Raw genomic sequence first — 20544 nt, forward strand, 5'->3', positions numbered from 1 at the left:
TTCCTGGTTGGAGGGCTGTCCCGTGCATTGCAGGAATTTCAGCAGCATCCCTGGTCAACACCTGCTCGATGCGGGTGGCACCCCTCCAAATTGTGACCAACAGAAACGTCTCCAGACGTTGCCAAATGTCCCCGGTGGGAGGGGGAGGGCAAGGTTGTCCCACTGAGAGCCATGGGACAAGAGTTAGATCTTTATGAAGAGAAAGATCGTGCAAACACGCTCAAGAGTGAACGGGTTATTCTGATGGGCATGGGTTACAGTTATAACTGAAAAAAAATTAAAGGGCAGAGGGAAGGGGGTGCTCATAGGTATTAGATCTATGTATGATTTCCTGTAAATTGTGTGTGAATTTTTCCACATAGTGAATGAGCCGAATGCCTGACAAAGTGTGTAACACGAGGGATGCCCTAACCATATTGGAGTTTACAGGATGACTCCTTGAGCAGCATCTCAGTCCCTGGTATGCACACACCCCTGTTGCTCAGTGCAACACCCCTACATCCTCCCCGATGGAGCTGCCCTGGGGCAGATGTCCATCAGGACTATGCCAGGCATTGGGGGCCACTAAAAATAGTATCTGAATTCCACTAATGCCAGAAAATGCTCCCCTTTGTCTGTTTTCATGCCTGGGCTCTCACTGGTTTCAGATAGACGTGGGTGAAGACGCTGGCTTTTACAACATCTGGCCGGGCCCAAGTGTGAATTCTTCAGGTTGCCTTAGCGACCCTGCGGGGACAGGGATGAGTTTTGCAGAAGGGACGGAAAATGGAACGGTACTTTTTTTGGGGGAAGGGGAGAACTCAGTAAGTTCATGGGGCAGGGCTCTCCATTGAGCATTAGGACTGTGGAGGACTTGGGGGCTGGGGGACAAAGAAAGGAGGTTGCCGACTAGAAACCACACACTGTCTGGGATTTTGCCAAAGATGGGCCTTGAACCCAAGAAAGGGAAGCAATCATTTAGCATTCCCTTCTGCTACCCTCGCTCGCCCCTCTGCTCCTAGGACGCAAAACTTGGAAGCATTACTGTTACTACTGTTGGGGCCCAGCTGGAGCTCAGAGCAGAGTTAAAGACACCTGCAGACTGGCCCTGGGAGCCCGCTGTCTCCAGGATGCCTTTACCAGACAGCCCAGGCAGGTGAAATGTTCCCCGTGGAGGACGGGAAACTCAGAGGCCTCGATGGTTGTAGGTGGTAGGCTGAGATGAGCCGCTGGGCTGCCGGCTGAGCTGGCAGGGCCCCAGCCCCCCCCTCCGGGCCCCAGAGCACTCACTATTCGGTCGGGTGGTGGTGTGCTCCGGATAAAACACTTGATCTGGCCCTTCTCCCCATGCAGGGCGTGCTGGGTCTGGGTGCTAGAGATGATGGGGGGTCCTGTTGGGGAAATAGCGTCACGTCAGGCAAACAGGGAAAGGCAGGTGCCTGGCTGGACCCTTCTTGGACGGGGTTCAGAAGTTGACCCATGAATCCCCTCGTTCAGCACACATTTCCTGGAGGCCTGGATGTGTAAGGTGAAGTGCAAGGCAGGGGACTCACAGAGAAATGAAGCGTTCAGTCGTAAACCTCTCAAGGGTTGAGGAGCGAACACTTCTAACTCAGAATGCCCAGAAGACATAAATAAGCATCATAAAAAGGCGGTGAGTGCTCATACGGAGCGAACCAACTTCATAGGAGAGAGAACCATCCTGCCCGGCAGGTGGGGAAAGCTTTATGAAGGAGGCGGGAAACCTAAGAAGGGAGTAGGGGAAGCGCTGGGGAGGAAGGGATGCTAAGTAATGTTGCTTAGTCTCTCTAACTAATGCCGCCCTGCCTTAGCCGGCTGCTTGCTCGAGCCATTCTCTGCCGTTTCCAGGAGAGGGCGCGCTTGCCTAACAAACCAGGTGTCCTCGGCGGGGGCCCGGCAAAGCAGGGGGGAAGAGCAAGAAATGTCCACGTTCCTCTACCAAGGGGCCGGGTGGGATCACCCTGGTTAGGGGGAAAGCGCGAGGCATGTTCACAAGCTTCATCTCACGTCTGTCTTGGGAGATCCCGTAGTTCATGGCCTGGCCTGCCACTGAGACGGCCCAGGTGAGACCATGGGTCCAACGATGATCAGGACATGATCCCATCCAGAGTGAGTGAGTGAGTGAGTGAGTGAGTGTGTGTGTGTGTATGTGTGTTCCCATCCAGAGTGTGTGTGTGTGTGTGTGTGTGTGTGTCTCAGAGAGCGCCTCCTGTCCAGTTCTGCCTTTTATCCCACCCAAGTCTTCCCCAAGCAGGCCGTCAGGCCCGGAAAGTGGGAGGGACAAGGGGCGAAGTCCGCTGGTTTGCTCAGCTAACCTCCTGGCGGGGGCTGGGGCGGCTGAAGCCAGGGGTGTGGAGATGGAGAACTTCCTGCCTCCTTCCCAATCCCTCAGGGAGAAGGCTGGGTCTCAGGTGGCAGAAAACCGAGGAGAAAGCGCTCAAGCAAGGGATCTGGAGGACAGGCAAAATTATGCTGGGAACAAAACAAAAACCGCTGCAAACATAATTGCTGTTTATTAGCCACCTTAATTAAAACAGATTTGCATTTCTATGAGTAGCTCTCAGCCAAGGGAGGGGGCGAGGTTCTGGAAGACACTCAGGTGACTGTTATGGAGTTTAGGACGCTTAACAGCCTGGAGCTGGGTGCGGCAGACGTGGGGGGGGGGGGGAGCCCGGGGGGGGGGGGGATCCTTCTGGGAGGGGCTTCCACCCTGGGGTGGCTCCGAGCCTGGGCTGAGCCGAGTGTCTCTCTTACATATTTGTGCTCCAAGAAGCCTTTGGCCAAAAGGCAGGAGGGTTTGATGTTTGAGGAACTTGGATGGCACTTGGCTTTGCTGCCGACTGAAAGTGACGATACCATAAAACGTTTTCCCCTTCACTTCCCAGGAACTAGGAATTCTCGGGGGGGGGGGGCGGGGGGGGTGGTGGTTTTCGGGCATTCTAAAAGCCATCAGGCAAATGCATAAGTATTTAAGGGCTTTTTAGAAGAAAAAAGAAATCAGAGTACAGGTGGGGATGGGCAGTCAAAGTGGTGGGAGGGTGTTTATCTCCCCCTCCCTGCAGATCCCTGGCTTGAGTCAAACCAGGTAAGACCCAGGCCAGTTTACTCCCCAGAAGGCAATGCAGCAGCCGCCCACCAGCTGTGGTGTGCTGTGAGAAGAACCCCATCTCACTTTGGATACTTTCATAATGTCTGCTCCCTTCAGCCCAGCTGAGGCCCTTTTCCAAAGGGCTTCGCCATCCCTCTACCTGTTCTATAGCTCTTTCCTCTCCCACGTTGGCTCTTCCCTCCCCGACCCGGGCCACTTAATTCATCCCCCTGCATCAGGGCGAGATGACCCTGATTCAGCAGAAACAAATGAACAGCTTCCTTGCCTCACTCCGATCTCTTGGGTGTTTCTCTTCCGGGCAATCTAGGGGACCCTGTGCTGGAAAGATTGGAGGCGGGGAGGGGATATAAACACAATCCCTGGGCGGTGGGGGTGGGGTGGTGTTCAGATCAAACCCTGCGTAGCCGCCAGAGCCAGGCTGGGGTGTCCCTTCCAAGAAATGTACTCCCTGAGGTGTGTGTGCATAACCTCCTCAAGAAACCACTTTGAATCCCTGCTGGGAAATGCCAGAACATCTAAGGTGACAATGAAATGTCAGTCCCTCCTTTGTCTGTCTTGTTTTCCCCAGAAATGGGGATGTTCCTTTAAAAGCTTCAGGCCTGGGGATCCTGGAGGGTCCCCAGCCCGCTGGTCTGGTCCTGGGGCCAGCAGATGGGAGCTGGGCAGAGTCATGGGCCAGCACCCAGAGCGGGCGTCGGGGGAGGCCACAGCTTTCACGGGTCCTGGTGCCTGAGCCCTGTGTCAGACACCGGAGCAGCAGGAAAAGGCTGCAGCCTGTGTTGCCATGGATATACGGAGGCGCGATCGGATGCTGTTATTTTTAGCCCTGCAGTGCCAATTTATTGGTGGCATCCTGGGGACACGGGGGAGGCAGGAAGACTCCTGAGTCAGGGTTCTGCCCAGGACAGGTGGCCTGTGAGTGCCCCCGGGCTCTGAGTAGATTCACCCTTCCTCTGGGGTTGCCAGGACTCTGGGGGAGAAGGAGAGGAAAAGAAAGCAGAGAGAGCAGTGAGGGGAGGGGGATGCTGGCTAATGGGGCATCCGGAGGGGGATGGCTGAGGAAGAACCAAGCTGGTTTTAGTTTTCTAGCAAAGGGGGAGAATGGGCGAGGCTGCCTGTGGACAGCTTGGGCAGAGGTGAAGCCAGGAGGGCTGATTTCTAGAACACGGCTTAGCCCCTCCCTAGCACCTTGATCTGGGGCCAGGACCCAGGGGTCCTGCAAAGGTCGGTCTGGGGCTCGGGTCCCGCTGCAGCTCAGAGCTTCCAGGCTTTGACCTGAGGCAGACTCTGTGGGACCAGGGGGCTCACAAAGGGAATCCAAAAACCCAGTGGAGGGAGGAAGTTTGGAAACACTGGAGGGGCTTGGCATTAGCTTTTCTCGCTCTTTCCAACCTGCAGCTTTGGTTGCCCACCCCAGCGGGAGCCCATACCATGGACACGACGCCAGATTTCCATCGAGGTGCTGCAGCCTTCCCGGGTCGGACCCAGCTTCTCTGGGACCTTTTCTACAGGGCATCATCCAGGCCGGTCTGACACTTTGTCCCCTAAACGTGTCATCTAGCAGTCGTCTGTGTTCTGGGGCTGTCAGAAAACCCTCTCCTGCTGTAATGGTTTTATGGTGTGTGATAAGAATCTGCTCTCAGGAGGACCCCCTGAATGCTTGGTCTTGTGGAAATTGTGACAGGTCTCTCCGACTGAGCAGCGGTCACGCAATGGGAAGGGGCCAACTCAGACTCGCAGAGATGCTCCCTTAAATTCCCCCCAAGGCCTAGGTCAAGGTCAGAGGGTAGATGTGTTATCTAAGTCGGCTGTGGAGTGATCCTCAGACGCCTTCCTCTTGGTCAGGATAAAATTAATCAGCTACCACTTTTAAGCACTTCCAAGCACCAAAGAAGGAGGAAGGGGACCCAACTAGCCAGGTCCTTCTTCACCTCAGGGCTGGGCTTTGACATGGACTCGAAGAGGTGGGCAGAAGTGCTATGGATCCAGAACCAGCGGCAGTCCCTCTGAGGCAGTGCCTGGGACCAAGACGCCTTGGGCCCCTCTCTGCTCCCTCTCACCCCACTTAGCATGAGTCGGGGGGTCTTACCATTGACCGTCAGGGTCACCTCTCGCTCCCCGGCCCCGACCCGGGGCACCACGGCTCGGCACACATACTTCCCAGCATCCTCCTGGCGGACGGTTTTGAGGGTCAGGGTCTTTTCGTTGCTCAGCACCTGGGAGAATTGTGGAGGGTCAGACACAGAGAGCAGAGCCGGGCTCTGTCGCCCAGAGCCGGAAGGGCTGCAAGGCGGGCCTGCTGTAAGTGACCCGGTCTTCAGCATGGCAAGAAGGTGCAGGGATGGGGTGGGAGGCTGTGTGTCCCGCGAGCTGGCCAGGGGAGAGTCACAGCCACATACCAGCTCGAAGCCCTAAAGGCTGGGAACAAGGGGAGAGGGGAGGGTACGCCCCTGGCTGGGGCCTGAAGGCTTTGTCTCACAAACAGGGCTGCCCACCAACCTGGACCAGGCTGCCCCCAGCGATCTTGTTTGCGGGTACCTGGACCTGTTTATTCAGAGTCATTTTCAGTATCCCTTTGGGATAGAGTTTGGGGGTGATCCAAAGACTTTGGCCTTAGCTAGCTCTGAGTTCGAATCCTGGCTTGGGCCATGATGACCTACGTGGCCTGGGGCAGTTTCTTATCTGCTCGGATGTTCTTTCTTTCTTTCTACGACAAGGCAGCCCCGCTCACAGGACAGAGCAGTGTCTGGCCCATAGCAGGCCGCATGGAGACCAGTTTCTGTCCGCCTCTCCCTTGACTTCCCTTGACCATCCTGAGGGGAGGGGTGTCTGATAAACTTATATACCCTAAAAAACACATTTATCTTAAAATAGAAACACAGGAAGGCTGTGAAACCTAGCTCAAAAGCTAAAGGATAACTAACTATTTGGGGAAAGTGGAAAAGGCTTCCTAGAGACTTTTTACTCCCCGCACATCTGTGACTACCTGCTTCTCCTCTAAGGTTTATGGTAGGGTGAAACCGTAACGATTGGGTGTGTTTAGTACTGAGGGGATACCTGTGAGTATCTGGGGTTCCCTCTCTTCTTTCTGGGCTCCTTCTCCCTTCAGCTTACACTGGAGGTTAGTGCCTCCAGTCAAAGAGTGAGGGGGGCCGAGGCAGTTCTGGTGGTCCAAGGCCCCTGTGGGGTCTGAGCTGAGGACTTACCACGCCGGAGCCCCGCTTCATCCAGACGATGGTCAGGGAGGGGTTGCCTGTCCAGGCACAGCTGAAGACGGCATCGGAGCCCAGATCCACGAGCAGGGATTGGGGCTCTGTGGTCATCCTGGGCCCAACTGTGAAGGGAGGAAGGGGGAGACAGGGCTCTTGGTGGGCTGGGAGCTCTGGGAGAGGGGTCTGAGAGAGTCCAGGAAGTAAGGAAGAGAGACCCCCAGTTTCCCAGCTTGGCCTTCCGCAGGTCCACCTGCTGGCAGCAACAGCCCTAGGAAAGAGTGCTCTGGTCCCATTTCTGCTGGGATTTGCCCCCATCTCCCGTCCTTTGACCTGCTTCCAGGAAGCTCCCACCCCAGCCCTCAGGCAGAAGGGACTCCCTCCTGCTCCAGAAATCCTGGGTGGTGGCAGCTTTCTGTGTCTGCCTTTAGGTCCTTGTCTACCTCCTCCGAGCTTCAGCTTGGGGATCTGGATTCCAGTTACCCTGTGCGCCCGGAGCCCAGCTCCTGGAGCCCGTGCAGGGTCCTCCCACGGGCTCTGAGACAAGGCCTGGAGGACGCCATGCCTCTCCCCGTGTTCTCCACACCCTTGGAGCTCGCAGGTCATGCTCCGTTCTAGCCCTTTCCAGCCTTTATCCAACCCCCATGAAGTAGCTGGGCCTGCCCCCAGGCCCCTGCTAACTGTCGGTGAGTGTTCGTGGAAGCTTCTCTCCGCCTACCCCCTGCACACCACCTGGAACCAGAGCCTCCTGGGGACCAAACCTTGGTCCCCGGAGTGGTGCAGTGGTGGAACTGCAGGCGCAGTGATGGGGCGGCGTGCAGAGCGCTGCTTGGCTGCTTTCCAGGAGCCGAAGACTGTGAAAACCAGGGTCCAGAGACCCGGATTAATCCCTTGGAAAGGGAATAAGGGCAAGATGGTGATCACAGATTCTGCTGAGGCCCCTGGGGGTAAGGGGAGGGGTCAGATATAAGAAAGTTTGTAGAAGTACTTTTCAAACTGTAAATCCAGTAGAGGAGCTCATGCTTATCGCCGTGAAAACATCCAACCCATGGGTCAATGCTGGGCTGGCTCCCCAGGGCTCCCCACCAGGCCCCAGAAGGGAGGCATACCCGGGTCCCCAACGGGAGGCGGCGGGGCCTGCTGTCGGCAAGGGGTTCTCTGGAGCCTGACTTGGTTCCCCTTCTGCCACTTACTTGCCGAGTGACCTTGGGCCTCCGTCCCTGCATCTGAGGAATGGGAATAATAACCCCTGCCTCCCTGGGTTACTATGAGGGTCAAGGGTGGAGGGAAGCCGGAAACAACCCACCAAGAAGCTTTGCTTAAAGTGGGCAGCACTGTGAGCTTGGTCCCAGCAGAGACACCCCGGGGGGGGGGGCGGCTCCCCTGGGGATGCCCTGCCCCGCCCCCGTGGCTGCACTCACAGTAGACATCCACCGTGCGGCTGATGTTGGTGCTGCCCAGGGCGTTGGTCACCTCGCAGGAGACAGGCTCTGAGAAGTACGTGTAGTCCACGGCGGTCCGATATACTTCTCCAGATGCTTCCTTAATGATCTGGCCCCGCTTGGCCCACCTGCAACACAGGCCCCAGGAGCCGCTGTGAACCTCCGATGGCAAGGGTGTTCCTGCCACCCGGGGAGTGGGGGTGTCTCTCCAGGAGCTGGAAAGTGGGACCTGGCATGGGGGTGGCACAGGGCTAACCGCCCTCCGCCCCCCCTCATGCCCCCCCACCCCTGCCTCAGTGCAGGGGCAGGGAGAGGGCGGGCAGGAATCTCTGCAGAGGGGCAACTTCTGGGGCTGGGGAAGAGTCGGTGTTGGAGGTGGTGGGCTTTGGTCTGCAGGTGACAAGCAGGTTATTCTGGAGATGGGGAAGTGGACTAATCAGTAGCTTGACCCATCTGACTGGCTAGGACAGGAATAAGCCACTGTCAGTCCCTGTCCACTGGGATCCTCGCTGGAAAAGAAGGAAGGTCAGGACTAGCGGCATGAACGCATCACACAGACGGACTTGACGGACTTGATTTCCAGACAAGGTGGACAGCTGTGCGATGGGTGTTAGCCAGGGGTTCCGAGGGCCCCTCCTCCAGCTCTCGAAGCTCTCCTGTCCTGACTCCTGTCCCCAGGGTGGGTCCCTTCCCAGTGGCCCCTCTTCCCTCCCAGGGATGGCTCTAGCCACGTGTGAGGCTGGGGCCTTTCCCTACAGATCCCCCGGGGAGAGAGTTCATAGCTTCCCCCGGCTTAACCCCGTTGTGGACAACACTTGCTTTTGAAATCATGGAACTTCCAACTGGGCTCCTCCTCTTCAAGCCTATTTCGGGGTGTTTATCTTATTATTACCCTATGACCACAAATCCCTGTAACTACAGCTTCTCTGCGGCCCTGGCCTTCACCTCCCCTTTCTCTCTGTCCTGGATCCAGAGCTCGTGCCTCAGAGGAGCGTCTCCTGCCTTCCCTCCCGGTCCGCCCCGAGAGATGGCCGTGTCTTGGCATCACGTGGAGTGCCCAGGCTGGCGTCGTGTGGTTACGATCGTGAGTTAATATCACATAATTATTAAGAACATGATTAATAATAACAATTATAGTTTAACAACAGAGCAAACCAGAGCTCCCTGAGAGCTTAAGGAGCTTCCCAACAAACCATTATGAGTTATTCATGAATCATTTCAATTTCTAACTTTAATTTAATGACCAGACTTAACAGTCAGGCACAACCCCTGCCTGAGGCAGAGAATTCAGTCCCAGACACGGTTGGGGACCTGCGTCCAAACTCTGTTCCCTCCGCCCCGCTGAATGAAGCATGGGGGCAGGCAGTGGGAGGCTGAGGGGGGCTGCAGAAGGCAGGGTGAGCGCCTCCTCCTCTCCTGGGCCTGCCCCTGGCTCGGGGAAGGGAGGTTAGGGCCCAGGAGGGCCGGTTCTGATGGGCTGTCCTCATCTGTCATTGGAGGAGTTCTTGGAGAAGATGGGGCCCTTCATGGTGAAAGTCACTGGGCGGTATGAGTTTCACCCCTTCAGCCCCGAGGAGCTCAGAACTGCTGGATCTCCCACAGGACTGGAGCCCAGCCGGACAGTTGGAGGACAAGCAGGGCTTGTGCTGTTCCAGCCTGGGCCGCTGTGCAGCGGCTACCCTTAGCCCCCCAGGGCCTGTCCCTTCCTTAGAGGCCGAACAGGAGAAATTCCGAGGCTCTCCTCTCCCAGGGTCACAGGCAGGAGCCGCTTGCAGGGGCTGGGCCCTCTAGTAACCCAAACCAAAGTTTTTTGGGGGAATCCCGAGTCCCCGAAGTACTGAATCCCTGAGTCCTGCTCAGTCTCTCTTTTTCCTCCCTTTCTTTATGTTCCTCTCCCACACCAATAAAACCCTTTATAGGGATCCCTTCCAGAAGCTCAAACCACCCCTTCCAGCAGCTGGCCACAGGGTCCAGGGTGACCCAAGAACAAGACCATGTCTCTCAGTCCTTCCCTCTCCTCCCTCTCCTTTGGCTTACTTTCACCTCCTCCTCCTTCCAGCGGGACCCCCCTCCCCCCGCCCCCACCTCCACTCTTGCTCCCACCCCACCACCCCCAGCCTCTCTGAAAAGGAGTCAGATTAAGCTTTTCCCAATCAATGTCTAATTTGGCCGGAGCAAACGTAAGAGGATTAATTATTTATATCACAGAATCAGGAGGCCTGGCTGTCACAGCTGACAGGCTATCCTTACATAGTCCTGAGTTTCACACTGGGCGGTGGTCCCTGCCCTGGGACCCACAGGGGGACATGGGGGGTTCCGGAGAGCCTCAGAGGACATTCCCGAGAAGCAGGTGGGGAGACGCGTTTCCTGGTGTGCCAGGACCCGGTCTGCCCGCCTCCGGCTCCTGGGTCTGGGGGTCAGCTGAAGTGAGAGCTGAGTCTGTCGCCCCTGCTCCCACACCCACCCATGTCCCCTTCCCAGGTGCTGGGATGGAGGAGGCATAGCTCTGATTTCTGAGATCACAGCCTCGGAGCAGCACGGGAAGAAGCAATCAGGATGAACGTGCAAGAAAAGAAACACAGATCCCTGCAATCTTGTCAAAGTCAGTTGGGAAAAATCAATGTACTTATGTGAGGAGATTTGTTTAAGGCTTTTCTTCTCAGAGGCCAACATGGCGTCCAGAACCACCATCTGCCTGCGGGCTGAGCCCTCCCTCGAGGGGCTGGGCCCGGTGTGGGTAGGCACGGGGGGCCCTCCTCTCTCTCCGCTCTCCCAAATTTTCCTAATGGCCAGAAGACCTTCTCCAAAAAGTCTCTGGGGGTCCTGAAGGGAATGTGGTCCACACTGATGTGTTTTCAGGCCCTTTTCTAATCAGAGGGCCGTGAGGGCAGGTGACACGCCCCAAGAGTGAGCCTAACCTCTGTGACTGGTGGCCCCTCTGTAACCAGGGGCTGACCCGGGATCCTGGGGGCCTACAGGGTAGGGTGAAGGCAGAAGGAAACCTGCAAGCTCTATGCTTGTTTATTTATTAAATTTTTAGTTTGTTTTTATTATTTTTTTCAAAGATTTTATTTATTTATTTGACACAGAAAGAGAGAGAGATGACAAGTAGGCAAAGAGTCAGGCAGAGAGAGAGGGGGAAGCAGACTCTCTGCTGAGCAGGGAGCCCGATGCTGGGCTGGATCCCAGGACCCTGGGATCATGACCTGAGTCGAAGGCAGAGGCTTTAACCCACTGAGCCACCCAGGTGCCCCTATTAACTTTTTAGTTAAAAAAACAAACAAACAACAACACCACCACAAAACCCCACTTTGGAATAACAGAAACATGGCAAGAATAGGCCAATTAATTGTCACATTCCCTTCATCTACATTCATTAGTTCTTAAATGTAATGTCACATTTCTTTCTTTCTTTCTTTTTTTTTTTTAAAGATTCGATTTTATTTATTTGAGAGAAAGAGAGAGCTAGGGAGTGAGCATGAGTCAGTGGGAACGGGAGGGAAAGGGAGAGGAAGCAGCAGACTCCCCGCTGAGCAGGGATCCTGATGTGGGGCTCTATCCCAGGACTCCAGGATAAAGACCTGAGCCACCCAGGCGCCCCTACTGTCACATTTCTTTATAATGATCCCTCCAGAAGGAGATATGAACTTCATCATTTATCACTGGTGCTCTGCTTTTAGAGGGAGGTGACTCTAAGAGGCAGGCAGGCAGCCTGGCTCCTGGGGTGTTGGCTCACACTGTCTGGTCATAAGGCAGGGGAGGGGTGGGGGACAGTGCTGGGTCCCTGATCACGGCCCTGCCCGCTGCCCAGCCCTCCCATAACTGGGTCCTCAGGTGACCCGGAGCCTGGCAGTGAAGAGCCATGGAAGTTGTACGTTCTGGTCTCTGGGGTCCCACAGGCATTCCTAGGAGAGCTGCGAGGGCACCTGTAGGAGTCCGGGGCTGCCCAGGGAAATGGGCATTTGAGGTCTCTGGGCACGTGAGACCTAGCGTTCAGGGACTGCAAGAAGACCGCACGAGCGACAGCAGAGAGGGGCCGACCCTGTCACCGCAGGTGCCCTGAGAAAGCCCTAAGAAAGGGCCTCTCTCAGGCTGTCTGTTCTGCATCTTCAGTCACTTCCAGACAGATGCCAGATCCCAGCCAAACCACCCGGCCCCCCGGACCCACAGGGCCCCAGGGCCATGTTTCTGCAACGCACTTTGCCCGGCCTTGGGCCCAGAGAATGGTCACACGGGACATGACAGATGGCTTTTCATCCTATTTTAAAATGTCCTCAAGGAGAAAGACTCCACGCCTTTCCTGGGTTTTGGTTCCAGGGTCCTGGTGTCGTTCAATTATCTGCACTGCGGGGAGCTCCTCCTTGCATCCAACCCGAATCTCTCTGGCTGTCTCTTTGGCCCATTTCCTCTCACTGAGCCCTCTGGGCTGCGCTGCCTCTTGTTGTCCCTGTCCTCCACTCCCACTGGCCAGTTGATGATCTAGTCTGGGGCCATTAGCATCCCTGGCACCGGCCGCTGCAGCTTAATAACCCATCTCGATGGCGGAGATGACGCTCTGGGCTCCACCATCAAGTCTGAGCTGGCGGGGAAGGACAGCTCCGAGTTAGGGCCATGGCGAGTTCCCCAGGGCATCTAAAGGAGGTGAGTGTCCTTGTCTGCCTTTGAGCATCTCCGAGGGCACTGTGTCTTTTGAAATCCCGTCCTGCAGGGGTGCCCAGGCAGGGAGGTGCCCCGGGGAGCCAGCATGAGTTATTAGGTCCCCGTGGACCGTCCCATGCTCTGCCCCATGCTGAGGGCCCTAAGTTGCTAAATTGCAGTTCTTGCCTTCAAGGAGCTCCATCAACAGGGAAAGACAAGCGTGTAAAACACTGTGGTGCTTTTATCAGTGTTGTGAGCAGGGATGCATGGGGGCCACAGATGGACATGATCCGAGGTGCCTGCTGGACAGGGCCCTCTGTCTCCGAAATCTTACCCTGTAAAGGTGAGCAGTTTGGTGAGTCTGCATCTCCTGGTTGTTCTACCTTTTTTCCTCACCTAGAGCCTCTCTGCCTTTTTTCAGAAAGAAAGATAACAGAGCTCTCCAAACAGAAGGGGTTATGCCCACTGCTTCCGGTGGAGGGGGGTTTGCATGTACATGAAGGAAAGGGAACTTCTATCTGGCCAGGGATGGATGGATGGGTGTGTGGGGAAGGGAGAAGGATCCTGGGCTCCCCCAGTGACCCAGCCTGTGCGCTGCACACCCAAGGCCACGAATGACAGCCTGTGTGATGGGCATGGGTGTGGAGGGGTCCAGGGGCCAGGCGGTGCCCTGTAGGAATCAGCAGGATTCTTACCTGTACTGGGTGACAGCCGGGTTGGCCTTTGCGGAACAGTGGAACGTGACAACGTTGTCCTCCAGCACTGGCTGTGGTTCCACTGACAGGTTGACGAGTGGGGGGTCTGCAGAGAGAAGAGATTCCTTTGCAAACTGGGGTGCTGTACCCATGGTTCTGGGGCAAGGAGATCCCCTGGGTGACAGGGAAGGTAAAGGCCAGAGATTCTACCAGGAGGGGCCCTGAGAGCAGCCACCATCCTGGTCGTCTCCCAAAAGTTGGGGGTCTCAGCAGGGGGCTCCCTTACTCCCTGGGGGTGCCTGTTTCAGCTGCCCTGGTGGGGGGTCAGGGATCCCCATGTGGATTCAAGGCCTAGTGTTTAAATGAACAACCGGACAGGAGGCGTGACTTCCTGGGTCCCCAGACACACGCTGCCCATCTTCCAGCCTTTAGAGAGAACAAAACACTTCAGACAAGAGAGGTGGCAAAAGAGGGTGCAGGGGGCACAAGGGGGAAGCATGGACACTAAGCCCCATTTAAATACACTTTTTTTTGGTCTTTGAAATGTCTGTTTCATATCTGTTTGTGTAAAGGTTCTGGTGCGTCTGTTAACTTGAAAGTGGCATTTACACCCTTTCATCAGCCTGAGCATCTCTGCTGGGCCCTGACTGGTGTCACCCAGCCCTCAGCTCCCAAGGCTGGGCAAGTCTTTCTCCTGCAACGTGATGAGGAGGCAGGCTCTGAAGTGCAAAACGGTGGGAGGTGGAGGAGACAGGAAGAGAGGGAGGGAGGGAGAGAGGCAAGTGGGAGGGAAAGGAGAGGGAGAGAGAAGAGAGGAGGGAGAGGTGTAGGGGAAGGAGGGGGAACTGGAAACAGACATAGAGACAGAAGGGAGGGAGGCAGGCAGACGACACCTTTATAGGAGAGAGACATGGACAGAGACAGAGAGAGATTGAGAAATGCAGAGGAATAAGAAAAAGAGAGAAGCAGAGAGCAGGGAGTTGGAGAGAGACACAAAGAGAGATGGACATACACACAGAAACATAGAATCAGACAGAGATTTCAGACTAAAAGCAAAAAGACTGGAGGAGAGCAAGCAGACAGAGACAGAACATGAGACGGGGCGCTGGGGAGAGAGACCACCCAGTATGGAGGACTAGAGAACCAAGGCAGGAGAGAGATGCAGAGAGGTAGGAAGATGGAAACGAGACCAGCACCTGCTCTTCGTCCTCATTACGGTGTATAGGGCCGGCTGGTGTACAAGCCTGAGCTGAGTGAGGAGGCAGCGTGGTCCCTGCCACTCAGGCAGGGTCACAGGCCACATCTTCAGCAGCCCTCACCCGAGATAACGGCAAACTGAGGGAGGGTAGTGGACTTCCTAGGTGTTCTGTCTAGCCCATTTTCAGCAGCAGCAGAAGCCAGTTTCTCAGAGACCATGGAGAAACATGCTGACCCCTCTTGGGCACCTGTGAAGGGCCCCACAAGGGGAGCAGGACTCCAGCTGCTCCAGCCTGAGCATCTGTTTGAAACCACAGGTGGGCTTCTGAGACCCTTGAGTCTTATGCACAGGCCCCCGGCTATGAACGGAGGCCAGCCCACCCTGGAGTTGGGATCCCTGGACCACTCAGGCCCTCTTTGTCCTGCTGGTGCTCAAGCTGGGTCTTGCTTCCTTGCACAGTGCCCGGGTCCAGCGGCGGGGGCCAGGGAGGTGGCCCACAAGGTTGCATCTGTATCCGCAGGGAACTTGAAAGACATGGGGGAGAGAACTCTGGTTCCTGAGCAGGGTGGCGGACTATTCTGGGGACCCTGATCTCCCTGCATGAGATCTGGATGCAGACCACGGTCCTGGGAGCTCCTGTTATGGCAGCCGTGGAGAATTTCATGGAGAATTACAAGGGAGGTGACAGGGATTTCAATGATCTCTATCTTTGTTTTTAAAGCATAATTCAAGGAGGGAGGCAGGTGGCAAGGACCAGCCATGAGAGCTCTCCTCCCACCCCGTGGAGAGCTAAGACCCCCAGAACCTTGTAGCTTCTCCCTAGCTGCTGCCCATCAGCGGCCCCCCGCCCCCCCAACCCCAAGCTGAGGGCCCCCAGCTTCCAGGGCGGGTACCATCAGTGGTCCCTGCTCTCTTTCTCTGCAGGGTGAGCTGCCTCAACTGGGCATCCGAAGGCCCCTCTGGCTCCGACGGCCCCAACCCTAGAGATGTGGAGACCCACGGAGGAGTGCGCATCTCGCTGCATGTTGGAGAAACTTGTCCTAAGGCAGAGGAATTTGGTGATGGCCATCTAGAGCCAAATGCATGGCTGGCTCACGGCCTCGCATTGTGAAATTCAGTACTGAGAGGCAGAACAGAGTCCCTCAATGCAACTCTTGTTGGAGGAAGTCATGGCACCAGTTGGACAGAACGTAGAATCTACCTGGCACAGAACTTGGGGGGTAGCTCCAGGAGGACCCTCCCCACCTGGGTGTCCTTTATGGAGTGAGGAGTCTTGGGGAGCAGGGTGATGGAGTATACACCTGTTAGGGTCCCTTCCTGCCACCCGCCATTCTGACTTTATCCCGTGCGTGCCCTTCTCTGGCAGCTCCTTTACCTAGGCTAAATCCTTAGTACCCCAGCTTTCTTGAAGGGCCCCAAGAGAATGGGTCCCCAGGAGGCTGGTGCACCTGCCAGTCTCATCTGCACCTCTTCCCCCGAACCCTGAGGTCCCTGTGTCCCTCTGTCCACCCCTCTGCTCTGGATGCGCCGGATATGAATTTTCAGGAGCCTGCCAGGCTCCAGAGGTATAAATAGTTTATGTCATATCCAACTATTAGACACGATTTTAATCCCACTTGTGATGTTGGCTGCATCGCTTGCAGGAGGGCGGCTTTGATGTCGCCGGTGGAACTGAGATCATATTGAACAGATGTTAGAGCTGGGAGTCTGTTAGTGTTTCCATCAGCAACCTGCGTGTGCGTGTGTGTGCGCAAGTGTGTGTTCTGGGAAGCAGTACAGCGCAGGGGGGCGGGAAAGGGAGAAACTCCATGACTCAGTGATTTTATGGCACGTTCATTTGCGACTTGGCAGCTGGATGCAGCGTCCAGATGTAGTGGGACTTTGGGGTGTTCAGCTTTCTCTCCCATTACTCAATCTGGGGGCTTTGTCTTCCGTTGGGTAACATATAAAGACCAAGGGAAACAAACAACAAATGTGCTTTTGCTGAGTTTGGATGCTTCTTGGTTGACTGAGAAAATGAGCAGGTTTGCAAAGGCAGCTCTGATCCGGCCCGTGGTGTCCACAGTAAACAGCGGGACGCTTACTGAATGAACAAGTGGGTAAATGGAGGAGGAAGGAGGCAGAGGGAAGGTGGTAGAGAGAGCGTGTGCTTTTGCTAGGCAGACAGAAGGGAACACCTTCAGGAGAGGGGGCAAGGGGCGGGAGACCTCTCCCCCGTTCAGGCTGAGAGGGGAGCTGTGCATGGGAGGGACAATGGACAGGTGCAGCGAGCTGAGCCTGAGCCAGGCACCAACGCCGGAAGCATCCCCGAGCGATTTCATTGAACCCTCACAGCCATTGTATGACGGCCGTTGTCATTTGCACAGATGGGAGAACTGAGGCACGGTGGTTACCGTGAGGCCAGCATCATTCAGTAATTGGCAGAGCCGGAATTTCAAGCAGGAGGAATGCTGTGACCTTGGCCATTTCCCTGTCCAGCCTCCGATGGGGCTGACCTAGGAATCGGGCCCCCGGGGCTGCAGCCTCTCTGGGATCTCATGTCCAATGCCTCCTGCTTTGTGTGGCAGAGGCGTCCTTGGAAAGAGAGCCAGCCAGGACGTGGAGACTGGGCCAGGCCGGTGTCCTCCTCTGATGGAGACTGTCAGCTGTGTGCCCTGGTGAATGGATCATCCCCCTAGAGCGCATTAGGGGGGGTGCCTTTGAATAGCTGGTGGGGTGTGTTTAGGATGATGGCGTTCTTGGTGACAGGAGGGCTTCTCCCAGCCTGGAGGGGAGCTTAGCTGCTGCTGGGTCTCCCCCACCCCCCACCCCTTTACCCCCCCCCCCCGCCGGGGCCCAGGCTGCTGGCTTGGGGAGCTGCCGGCTGGCTCCTTTTGAGTGGGATTCCATAGTTGGTGTGGGCCTCCTGACCAGATTGGGGATCTGTGGGGGGTCCAACCGGCAGCCTGGCAGTGGGAGGCTTGGATGTCTCATGTCCCCCACCCTTATTCCTCCCTGACTGGGCTCGTGTCTGGAGAGAGCTCTGATCAAGGTCAGTCTAAGGACAAGAGGAAACTGGGGACATCGTGTGGTCCAAGGACAAGGAACTGGCATCCCCGGAGTAAAGTGTGTGACAAGCTTCGGCCCTCACTGCCCATGGGTTGGGGAGCCTTTTGGGATGCTGGACCACTCGATTCCCAGAGCATCTTGCTTCCTGTCCAGAGCTGGGCCCACAGCTGGTGCTCGGAAGAAGTAGGCGGGTGTGGACAACTAGGCAGGGAGGCCGTCAGAGTGAGCGTCTCCCTCCCATCACCCTGGTCCCAGGTCTGACAAGGCCCCGCTGTTCTTGGCTCTCAGTAAATGAGGAACAGAAAAAGAAGCCTCCATCTGGTGGGTGTGATGGAGTGGGGGTTACTAGCCCGTGAAGATGGTAAAGAAAAGATAAAGCTTCTCCAAGGACTCGGCGGCTGGGTCTGGGTGTGTGGAGCAAGCCTGTCTCAGGGTTACAACGGTTTCTGTTGCCTTCTGGAATCTAGGCAGCAGCTGCCGGGGTTCTAGAGAGACTGGGGACGGCCGCTCGCTGGCTCCCAAGACGGGCCCTGGGAACACCAGGACGCAGCCCCAGAGCTCCTCAGAGCCACATGGAGCACAGAACCCAGAAGCCTCATGTGAGCGGGACTGGTAGGCGGGGGGTTAAGTGAATTTGATGTAGAATGAATAAAGTAGTAAGGAGGAAATGAATGCCAGCCTTCAGGTCCAGCCTGCTGCCACATCAGCCCCCAGCACACGGTGGCATCGTGCATTGGGGGGAAGGGCATTTAAGGCAAGAAAAGTCCACTTCTGAGTGCTGGTACTCAGACCCAAGCTAGTCCGGTGCTGGGAGTAAGGCGGTGGGACCACCTTTCTGAGTACTTGTTGTTGTTCTCTGGGGCCGACAGGCACTTGAGGGAGACTGTAGGAAAGCGTTGGGAGTCTGTTTAGGTGGCTTTTGGAATAGGGGGCTGGTGGGGATTGAATGCCTGGTGACTATTGACATTGACTGTGAGAACCTACATCTGCTAAGGACCTGCTGTGTGCAAGTGTAGAAGAGGGGTTACGGTGTGGGCTGCGGAAAGCCGAGCTCTCTACATCTGATGGTCTGTGGCTTTGGGCAGACTGATTGACCTTGGGGTGCCTGCTTCCCACAGAGGGACCACCGGCAACCTACTCCAGTGGTTGTTGTAAAGATGAAATGGTCCCTGGAAAGTACGGGTTGACTGAAAGACTACTCTGCTTCTTCTCTCCTTGAACCTTTCCGTAAGAGGGGCCCCCGTGTACCTACCCTCTGTAGGGCATGGGCTGCTGTGGGGGGAGCCCCGAGCTCCCTGCTGCCCCCAGGCCCTCTGCCCTGGCTTTCTCGCCAAGGGAGCGTGTGGGCTCCCCGGGGTAAAGCAGAGCTAGGGGCCTGCTTTATATTTATTGATGTGGAAAGTTCTACCTGAAACAGTTTGGAAATGTGGCCTGAACAAGTCATCGGCCAAAGATTCTCATCTGATGTCGTGACTTCGTGCGACAATAAGAAGGACAAGCCCTCGGGGCGCCCACAAACGCAACCTGGGCCAGTCTGGGGAGCTGTCGGACCCATTTCCTGTCTTCAGACACCTCGCAGGCTGTGGTGCTGGCTCTGGTGAGCTGCTTGTCCAGGCCTGGCTCTTCCCCACAGCCTGTGTTCCAGGCAGGGAGTGCTGGAGGTGGGCGGTGGTGGGGGCCGGTGCGCTGCCCCGGGCCCGGCCCCCTGTGTGGGCTGAGTCAGTACTCACGCTGGATGTCGATGGTGACCGAAGTCTCCTTCCCTCCCGGGATGGCTTTGTTGGTGGCTCGGCACACGATGCTCTGCCCATTCTCCACGTCGCCCGGGGAGATGAAGAGGGTACTCACGATGCTCTCGCGCTTGCCATCTCGCAGCAGGGTCTGAGAGAGCAGGGAGAGAAGCCCCCAGGTCACTCGGCTGGAGTGGCCTGGGCAGGTAGGGGAAGACATGACCCAGCCTCAGCGGAGAAGAAGAAGCCCTCGGCCCCAGACAGCCAAGGGTGCAAGTGTCTGCAGACAGCTGGGGGGTTCCTGGCAGCTCCCTGGCCTGGCCGCACCCTGGGCTGCAGAGGGACAAAGGAACTATTCCACCATGTGGGAAAAGCCTGGACTTGTAGACTTCAAAGGAAATCCGGCTGCAGGTGTCCTCTGGTGTCTGGGGGGGCCTCTGGGTCTGCAGGCAGCACGTGCAGCCGGTAGTGGGGGAGGTGCTGTCCCCCCTCCCCCCAGGCAGTGATGTCATTGGTACGAAGGGCTGCAGCTTGGGGCATGGGGGTAAGGGCAGGGCTGGGCGGGGGATGCATGTAGAATCAAGGCACACTGACCATTTCATTCCTTTATCTATAAACCCTTTCAACCTTACTTTTTCTTCTTCTTCTTCTACTTCTTCTTCTTTTTTTTTTTTTTTAAGATTTTATTTATTTATTTGACAGACAGAAACCACAAGTAGGCAGAGAGGCAGGCAGAGAGAGAGGAGGAAGCAGGCTCCCATCTGAGCAGAGAGCCTGATGCGGGGCTCAATCCCAGGACGCTGGGATCATGACCCGAGCCAAAGGCAGAGGCTTTAACCCACTGAGCCACCCAGGCGTCCCCCCTTTCAACTTTTCAAATCATTTCACTTCCTGACCTCATTAGAACCCCGACCAATTGGAGGCGGGACAGATGCCATTGCTGGCGTGGTGACAGTGGAGAAAATAGACAAGACCAGGAGGGATGCAGAGCTCTACCAAACTTACACTGCAAGCTGGGGGTGAGATAAGTAAGAGGGTCCTATAATGGGTGGAAGAGTGCCCCCCCCAATTAATTTCTTGGAGAGTCACAATGTCATCTGATTTGGAAATAGGGTCTTCGGAGATCAGCGAAGTAATTTGTAATTAGTTAAGGATCTCCAGATCATCCTGGATGGGGCGCGGGAGGGCAAATCCAATGACTGGTGTACTTTGAAGGAGAGGGGAGGACACAGAAAGGAACGAGGAAGAAGGTCATGGGAAGACAGGCAGAGACGGGAGTGATGTGGCCACAAGCCAAGGGACTCCAGGAGCCAGGAGGAGGGGAGATGACAAGGGAGGACTCTCCCTGGAGGGAGCACAGCCTGCCGACACCCCGATTTCAGACTCTCTGGCCTCCAGGAGGCGGGACAATACATTTCGGTTGTTCTAGGCACTGGTTGCGGGACATGGTGAGGCGGCTCTAGGAAACAAAGGCA

At 56.2% G+C, this 20544-nt stretch overlaps 1 protein-coding gene across 4 annotated transcripts in view; it reads right to left on the reverse strand.

Moving 5' to 3' along the window:
- The window catches only part of KIRREL3 (kirre like nephrin family adhesion molecule 3), a 532455-nt gene that overhangs the window by 12013 nt on the left and 499898 nt on the right, over positions 1-20544 (reverse strand). For all 4 annotated transcript variants that reach the window (XM_044258181.1, XM_044258179.1, XM_044258182.1 and 1 more), the window contains 6 exons: positions 19070-19220; positions 13094-13199; positions 7740-7888; positions 6316-6443; positions 5199-5325; positions 1270-1370 (listed from right to left, as the gene is read on the reverse strand). In XM_044258181.1, the coding sequence (XP_044114116.1) occupies positions 1270-1370; positions 5199-5325; positions 6316-6443; positions 7740-7888; positions 13094-13199; positions 19070-19220 (762 nt within the window). The remainder of the gene's footprint in view (positions 1-1269; positions 1371-5198; positions 5326-6315; positions 6444-7739; positions 7889-13093; positions 13200-19069; positions 19221-20544) is intronic.

The sequence above is a fragment of the Neovison vison genome, chromosome 7 (assembly GCF_020171115.1).
Source record: "Neovison vison isolate M4711 chromosome 7, ASM_NN_V1, whole genome shotgun sequence".
Lineage (NCBI taxonomy): Eukaryota > Metazoa > Chordata > Mammalia > Carnivora > Mustelidae > Neogale > Neogale vison.